We start from the raw sequence: 8875 nt of genomic DNA, 5'->3' as shown, positions 1-8875 counted from the left end.
TCACAGGGAAAATCCCACAATACCTATATACCCAATGTTGTGAGCTGCATCGATGAAAACCTAATCAACCCCCTCCTCCCTACAAATCTTAACCAACTCCTTAACAGGTATAACCACACAAGGCCAATAGTAATATGATCAATCACAACTAGCCTAACCCTCGTCCCATTCGCCTTCCCTTTTTCCAAAGCTTCCTTAAACTCGGTTACAATCTCATCATTAGAATTCAAAGGAAATGGCAAGGGTACCTCAATGACATACCCGTCGGTGCGAGTGATATATGCCTCAATGGACTTCTTGACGGCGTGGTAAGCGTAATGGAGCATGATGACAGCGTCGCCCTTCTCAAATTTTCTCTTGGAGAAGCCCCAAGCGGCCTATTGAAGGACGATGGCAGCGGCAGTGGTGGCTTTGTCGACGATGGAGACCTCGTAGATGAGGTCCTTGATGATGGTTCGGGAGTGGAGGATGTCATTTTTTTAGGTCATTGAAGTAGAAGTGATCGGGCTGGGAGAGGTACTTGAGCTGCCAGCGGCGCTGGGCCTGGATGATAGAGTCGGGGCAGGACCCGAAGTTACCGTTGTTGATCCAGACTATGTTGGGAGAATTCGGCTGCGATTTCGGAGGGGGTGATGAAGGAGAGTTTGGGCGTTTTGGAGGCGTGGGTGTTTGAATCACCGCTGAGGGTGTGGTTGGGGGAGGATGCCATTGGTGGCGGAGGATTAGAGTTGCTTTCTATATGTTACGTGTTTTAGGGAACAAGGTGTGAGTTGCTTCCTTATTAACGGTTTTTAAGGGGACAAGGTGTGAGTTGTTTTCCTTATTAACGATTTGATAGAAATCAAGGAGTGAGTTGCTTTCTATGTTACGTGCTTTTAAGGAAATCAATGTGTGAGTTGCTTTCCTTATTTTGTGATTTGAATGGGAAATCAAGTTGTGAGTTGTTTTCCTTATTTCGTGATTTGAATGGGAAATCAAGGTGTGAGTTGCTTTCCTTATTTCGTGAATTGAAAGAAAACAAGGCGTGAGTTGCTTTCTTTAGGTGGTGTTTAAGGAATCAAGGAGTGAGTTGTTTTCCTTCGTTTTGGTGTGAGTTGATTTGTGGTGGTTTTGAGTTACTCATACGGGCTTGCAAAAGCTTACCAGGTTTGTTGTGTGCCAACCCAGCGCACCATTCAAACGGTGTAGGGGTTAATCCTACAGTTTAGGATAATCGTGGTTGAAGCTGAGGTAGCGCCTTTGCAGCTTTTCGATAGGAAGCCATTTTTGTGACTCTACCGTTGATAAAGACTTCCGTTGTGTAGTTTAGGATAATCGTGGTTGAAGCTGAGGTAGCGCTTTTGCAGCTTTTCAGTAGGAAGCCATTTTTGTGACTCTACCGTTGATAAAGACTTCCGTTGTGTAGTTAGCTCTGAGGAGCATTTACGTTTTATTTTGTTGTTGACAATTTAATTCGTAAGCTTATGTAATATATGACTCTACGGAGCGGGTCAATATTGACATTAGGCCTGGGACCGGGTCGGTTCCTGTTAAAAAACTTAGAAACCGACACCGAAAACTACATACCAAAAACGGTTCGGGTTTAAAGAAAAATTTTCAAAACCGAACTAGAACCGAACCGTTTCTAATCGGTTCGGTTTGTGCCTTTTTCTCGGTTCCTAAAACAATCTAATACTTGTTGGGAACCGTCTCTTTTCTAGGCCGGTAGGCCACAATTTCCCAGCGCTAACCCTTTGATGCTTATCTGAAAGAGATCAAGCAAACCCAAACATAATCAGAATTAGAAATCAAGCCAAAAGAAGCTTGAGATTGAGAGAGGAGATTGAAGAATTAGAGATCCTATCAGTGACCGAACTGCAACTTCGACCCTCAGATCCTCCTTCGACCCAGACCGAACTGCAGCTTGAACCTTGGAACCACTGCAGCTCGGACCTCAGATGCCGAATCGCCTGTTGCCAAGGAGAACCACCGGCGGCGCCATTGGATTTGAAGAAGAGAGTTGAAGAAGAAGCTGCAGTTCTTTGTAGAGAACGAAGAAGAGAGAGAGAAAACGAATAGTTTTCTCAAAAAGTGGAGAGGAAAAGAAGAGATTAATAAACAATAGGTGAATATGTGGGTTTTCATCGAGAAAGGAGAGGGAGGAGAGAGAGAGAGAGAGTGGAGCAGACAAAACAGAAGTGGATTCATTTTTTTAATAGATTATTTGGAGGGGACAAGACTGAGTGAAGCAGACAAAACAGAAGAAGGTCCTGAGTGGATAAAAAGATAGGATATTGAGTAGTGAGCTAGTGGATAATATCATAATAATATAAACCTATTAGTAGTTCGGTTCCGCACAAGTATGAAAAATGAAAACCGGAACCGAACCGTTATTGTCATATAAAGAACCGAACCGAAAAACACGCATGTTAATATTTTGAAGAACCGAACCGAACCGGATTTTTCGGTGCGGTTCGGTGCGGTTTAGCCGGTTTTACGGTTCCAGATCCCAGGCCTAATTGACATAGTGGGTTCAGGGCATTAATATGCATTTAGTTTAAAGGGAAAAAGTTTCAAGGTAATTGATATTGATGACCGAACGATCATGCATGTATAATTATGGGATTATATATCGATTTTTATTTGTGTTTAAAAATCAGGGGCATGACAATTGTTTTCCAAACCTTTAAATTTCTAGCATTTTACTTTTTACAAATTTTAATTTCCTAATTTTTAATTTACAAAATTAAAAACCGATTCCCTCAAATATTTGCTTAAATTTTTCATTATAAGTACCATAAAGCCTTGAGCCTACCAATTTATTTTGGTATGTTCTTGGCTATTTTTCAGGCTTAGAGAGACCTAAGCCATGTATGTGTGAGACTTGGTGTCTCACTTAGCCATTTTCCAATTTTATTTTTAGTTTAGCAAGTGATCGACTTTTGTGACCCATAAACCATTGGATTTGAGTTGGCCCAAGATCTCAGTGGTACGAAATTTTCAGGTTTAAATATTTCCCAACACTTTGATGACCGTGTCCTTGTCATGCGTAAGTTGCATTTTGACACCAAATCAGTTAGGATAGATGTCGGAGTTTAGTACTGATACTAACCTTAGTGTAGTGTTATGTATCATGGCATATCCAAAGCCAGATCAACCTATAGATCTGATCATTATCTCTAGCGAGGAGAAGGTGAACTCGATACCAAGTTCCTCAAGTGAGACTTATAGGATTTTCTCAGCCAATACTAACAGGCTGCTTTAGGAGATATGATTGGACATGGCTAAACGCAGAGATTGTGGTCCCGAGCTTGTCTCGATGGGATTTAAGGGTCTCGGGGCTGTTCCCCAACATTTGAGTGATGGCACTCGAATCGACCAACCCTAGAGGTGTATGAGTGAGGCCGAGAGAAATAAATTATGAGTGAACTGGCATATCCCACCAGAAGTGGAGATGCGACCTCTCCAGAAGTGGAGATGCGACCTCTCCAGAAGGGAGAAGCAGCGAGCCACCCGCCAAAAGGCTAGAGTATTTTTTTATCGAGTTATATGACTAGAGAAAACGTAACCACTGCAAGTGGCCTAGTGGTTCTTGCCTAGTTGGGTGTGCTCCCCAACCTAGGTTCGAATCTCGAAGCTGTCAAAGTGGCCAGGCACTGTGCTGCAATGCACAGTTGGAGCATTTCACATGCGCTGAAGGGGTTTATCTTGGGCCTAGGAAGCCTTTGGGTTCCCCTTGACAAAGTCAAAAAAATGACTAGAGAAAACGCTTAGTTAAGCATGAAACATTATTTATGATTTTTTTTATTAATTATTTAGAGGCTTCAATCATTTTTCAATAATTATCTCAATTTTTTTTTGGTAACTTTAAAATTATTGGCTTATTAAAGCTCTTTAATGCTCAGAACAATTGAATTGCAGAATCAACCGACCTAGTATTGCTCTGCTAGGGTTTACTTTCTAGATTTCTAGGAAGCAAAATTCTCTCCTGCCATGGATGTGGAGATTCTTAGTTGGAATTGCAGAGGGATCTACAATGACACGACAACAAGGGCGCTGAAGGATCTGATCAATCAGAATCGTCCCCAAATTATTTTCCTTTGTGAAACCAAGATCAATCGTTTGAATGACTTCAAGGCACTTCAAGCCGCATTAGGGTTTCCTAATTCTTGTGAGGTGTTAAGTGATGGACAGTCGGGAGGACTGGAAATGTTCTGGAGTGACGAAGTGAAGGCGACTGCTGGTACGTCTTCTGCACATCATATTGACCTTATCATTGACGTGGAGCCGGAAACCCTAATTGGAGGTTGACGGGTTTCTACGGCTATTCGCGCACTGCAGATAGGGATCGATCATGGCAATTGCTAAGGGACTTAAGGGACCTTGACTCATTACCTTAGGCTGTCATTGGGGACTTTAATGAAATCCTCAACAGCAGTGAGAAAATAGAGGGGCCAGTCCGATCAGAACAGCAAATGCGCGGGTTCCGGGATGCCCTAGGCTATGGTGACTTGTTGGACTTAGGGTTTTCTGGCCCTCAATCTACTTGGTGGAATTCGGAGACGCAGCTTAGATTGGACAGAGTAGTCTGCACGCCTTCTTGGTGTGACATTTTCAGTGATGCTCGTCTAAAGCATTTACCACCAAGCGACTCGGACCATGTTCCGATTCTGTTACAAGCCAGTACAGCTCCTTTGCCAAAACAGCGACATCACCGTCGCTTTAAGTTTGAGGCTTACTGGCTACAGCATGGAGAGTGTGATGGGGTGGTAAAAGAGGCTTGGTGCACTGACATTGTTGGCTCATCGATGTTTCAAATTACTAAGAAGCTCACACGAACACGTTTGGAGTTGGATAAATGGCAAAAACAGGCCTTCAAAGGAAGGCAGCAACAAATGCTCGGGATTAGAGCAAGACTCAAAGAGCTGCTTGATGTACAGCTATCTGAAGCGGTACAGTTGGAGAAAAAGCAGTTGTTCACACGGCTACAAACTCTCCTTGCCCATGAAGAGAGTTTTTGGCAGCAGAGATCTAAAGTGGCTTGGCTAAAAGAAGGGGACCGGAATACCGGTTTTTTTCACCGGAAAACGGCCAACAGAAGAAGGAAGAATACCATCTGTGGTCTGTATAATGCAGACGGTGAGTGGTGTGAAGATGACGAGGGGATGGAGAAAGTGATAACAGATTACTTTGACTCTATGTTTACTGCCTCGGATATAGATGTGGAAGCTATGGAGACAACTCTAAATGCTATTCAACCATGTGTTACTCCAACAATGAATGAGCAATTGTGTGCTCAATACTCTTATGAGGAAGTAAAATCTGCTCTATTCCAAATGTATCCTACCAAGTCTCCGGGTCCTGATGGGATGCCTCCTCTATTTTTCCAGCACTATTGGGAAACGATTGGACTGGAAGTTACTGAAGCAGTTCAAAATTTTGTGCATTCAGGTCAGCTACTGAAGCAAATTAATTTTACTCATATATGTCTCATCCCCAAGGTGCCTCATCCGGAATATGTGTCAGAATTGAGGCCTATTGCCTTATGCAACGTTATTTACAAGATTTGTTCGAAAGTTATTGCTAACAGATTGAAGGTGATTTTGCCAACTTTAATTTCTCCTTTCCAAAGTGCCTTTGTACCGGGGCGATTGATCACAGATAATATCCTTGTGGCTAATGAAGTGGCCCATTATGTGCACAACAAGAGGGGAGGCAGTGAGGGTGTTATGGCTTTGAAGCTCGATCTTAGCAAGGCATATGATCGAATGGAATGGCTTTTCCTTAGAAAGGTCATGGAGAGATTTGGATTCACTTCCAGTTGGATTGACATGGTGATGCAGTGTGTATGCTCTGTGAGATATTCTTTTTTGGTGAGAGGTAAACCTCGGGGACTTCTTGTTCCTAGTAGAGGGTTGAGGCAGGGTGATCCTTTATCACCTTACTTATTTTTGCTTGGGGCTGAAGGTTTTTCCGCTTTGCTTCAACAAAAACAGGAGCTCGGTTTTCTGCCTGGGATTGAGGTATGTGATGGTGCTCCTGCTGTTAATCATTTACTTTTTGCGGATGATAGCATGCTCTATGCAAATGCATCCTTAGATGATTGTTATCAAATTCAAGATGTCATTGAGACTTATGGCAGGGCTTCTGGTCAGCTGGTTAATTTTGACAAGAGTTCGGTGGTTTTTAGTAAGAACGTTTCTGACTACATGAAGGAAGAGATATCTAGCCTTCTGGGGGTTGAGGAGGTGGAGTCTCACGAGAAGTACTTGGGGCTGCCAACTTATGTTGGGAGGAAGAAAACCTCTACTTTTCAATATATTAAGGATAACTTGGCAAAAAGACTAGCTAATTGGCAAGGTAAATTGTTGAGTGGAGCTAGAAAGGATATACTCATCAAGGTTGTGGCTCAGGCGCTGCCTACTCATGCGATGAGTGTTTTTCAATTAACCAAGAATTTTTGTGATGACTTAGAACAGATGTGTGCTCGGTTTTGGTGGGGAAGCTCTCTTGATAAGAGGAAGATTCATTGGAAAACTTGGAAGGCACTGTGTAATCCTAAGGAGGAAGGAGGGTTAGGCTTCCGAAGTTTGTCCAATTTTAATTCTGCAATGCTGGCCAAACAGGCTTGGCGGGTGGTGAACAATCCTAATTGTTTGGTTGCTCGAATTTTCAAGGCCAAATATTTTCCGGATACTTCTTTTTGGTTAGCTACTCCTCATGCGACCCCTTCCTTTTCATGGAGAAGCTTATTTTCCACAAGAGAACTGTTACGGCAAGGTTCTTATTGGCAGATTGGTGATGGAAATACCACTAATATATGGGCTGACTGTTGGCTGCCAGGGGTGCCAGAGTTTAAACCTTTGGGGAACAATGGTGCAATTGAAGAGGTTGGACAGGTCCGAGATCTCATTACTAATACAAGGCTATGGAATGTTCCCTTGATTAGACGTCTATTTCCTTTAGCTGAGGCAGAAGCTATTTTGCGTCTCCCTTTTCGCAGAAGGGTTGTTCCAGATAGAGTTGTGTGGCGGTTGGAGAAAGATGGCAAGTTTACTGTGAAAACAGCTTACAGGTTTGATTTCTCGTCTTCTAATTCTAGAAGCCCATTCCAATTGTCTGTTGGTGTGAATTTTTGGAAAAAGTTATGGAAAATTACTATACCTAACTCTGCCAAGGTGCATATCTGGAGAGTTTGTCATAATATACTACCCTCAATGGAGAGGCTAGCATCGAAAAGGGTAGAACTGGACTCCCAAGTTTGTGTACTGTGCTCTTCTGCTTTGGAGACAACATTGCATATCTGTAGAGATTGCCCTTACACTAAGCAACTGGTGCAATCTAATGGAGTTTTGACTCAGGTGTGTTTTAGTCCTCGTATTGCCAATTCCACATTATTAGATTGGTTCAGTTATTGCGTTTTTGAGCTAGCTTTGAAGGACTTGGGCGACTTGGTCTATCTGCTTTGGGGAGTATGGAAGGAACGAAATTGTAGAGTTTGGGAAAATAACAGTCTGCCTGCTAGTGATGTGCTAATCAAGTGCTTGACTAGGTTGAGTGCCTTCAGATTTTACAACATGAAGGTGGGGGTTGTACGTACAGTAAGGGTCGAGCGTTGGTCTGCTCCACCTGAGGGATGGTGTAAGATCAATATCGACGGGTCTTTTAATCACATAACAAAGAATGGAGGCATTGGTTTTGTTATTAGGGATCATCAGGGTTTGATGCTTGCTGGGGGAGGTCGACCGCTGTTTGGCCTTTTGTCTCCTGAACATGCAGAAGTGTTAGCTTGTTCTATGGCAGTCCAATTTGCAGTTGATAATAATTTCGTTCCAGCTTTCTTGGAAACAGATTGTCAAATCATGCAGAGGCAATTGTCTATGAGGGTTGGAATTAATACCTCTGTCTTGGGTAGGCTATATGAGGATCTTGGACTGGTGTTGGAAAGTCAATCCAATATGCAGTTGATTCATATTAACAGAAGTGCAAATAAGGTTGCACACCTTATGGCAACAAGAGCTTGCACTGAGTTGCACGAGTTCTTTTATTTTTCTTCTCCTTCTTTTTTACTAGCTGCATTAGCAGCTGAAGCTATTTCCATGTAATTTTCAAAAGTTCAATAAAGTTATGACCTCCTTTCTCTCAAAAAAAAAAAAAGCTCTTTAATGCTCGAGAACTTTTTTTTTTTTTTTTTTGAAATTTCTTTATATGAGTAGGATTAAGTTAGGTATTTAGAAGATGTTTATTTAGCAAATTTTACTTTTCAAAAAGTAAATATAGGATGTAAAGAGCATAAGAGGTTAAGTGAGCAAATATGGAGATCTCAATTAAAAAAAAAACTTATATTTAGAACTACTCTTTTGTTATGAGTATTTATTTTCTAGACTAAAGGGTACTTCTTGCAATCGATATTTTGCTGAAGTTTGAGCGCTTCACTTTTATAGTACAGATAACAGATAGATAGATCATAGATGAGAATTTTAAGTATAAAAATGTTGGGAATATACACAAATTCTACGTTTAAATTGTCTTTTTTTTTCTTTTTTTTTTTGAAACACCAAAGTGAAGTTAGGTAGACCATTTTAAAATTCTTTTTTGTCTTGAATAATAAGCAGAAGAGTTCGAAGTTTGGACTATAAAGAGTGCAGGTATTATAAAGAGTGCAGGTATTACCATGCATCCTACAGTCTACTTTGTTCACCCTACAAAAATAAATAAATAAATAAATAAATATCACTGAAATATTTCAATTTTAACCTTACAAATAAAAAAAAATGAAAAATTGCAACAACCACCGGCCCCTTGCTATGACTAGCACCTCTGCCTTTATGGCAAACTAGCCTCTATCCCATTCTTCTTCTTCTTCTTTTTTTCTTTTTTTTCTTTCTTTTTTTCT

General features: G+C 41.4%; 1 protein-coding gene and 1 pseudogene across 1 annotated transcript; one reads left to right on the top strand and one right to left on the bottom strand.

Moving 5' to 3' along the window:
• LOC133716478 (probable L-cysteine desulfhydrase, chloroplastic) lies at window positions 1-709 on the bottom strand (annotated as a pseudogene).
• Window positions 710-4454: 3745 nt separating this feature from the next.
• LOC133716477 (uncharacterized) lies at window positions 4455-8084 on the top strand. Its single transcript, XM_062143184.1, has one exon. The coding sequence runs from the start codon at window positions 4455-4457 to the stop codon at window positions 8082-8084; it is 3630 nt and encodes a 1209-aa protein (XP_061999168.1).
• Window positions 8085-8875: the final 791 nt, after the last annotated feature.

Source organism: Rosa rugosa, chromosome 6, assembly GCF_958449725.1.
Source record: "Rosa rugosa chromosome 6, drRosRugo1.1, whole genome shotgun sequence".
In the NCBI taxonomy this organism is placed as follows: Eukaryota; Viridiplantae; Streptophyta; class Magnoliopsida; order Rosales; family Rosaceae; genus Rosa; species Rosa rugosa.
This window is presented reverse-complemented; position numbering and strand designations above follow the sequence as displayed.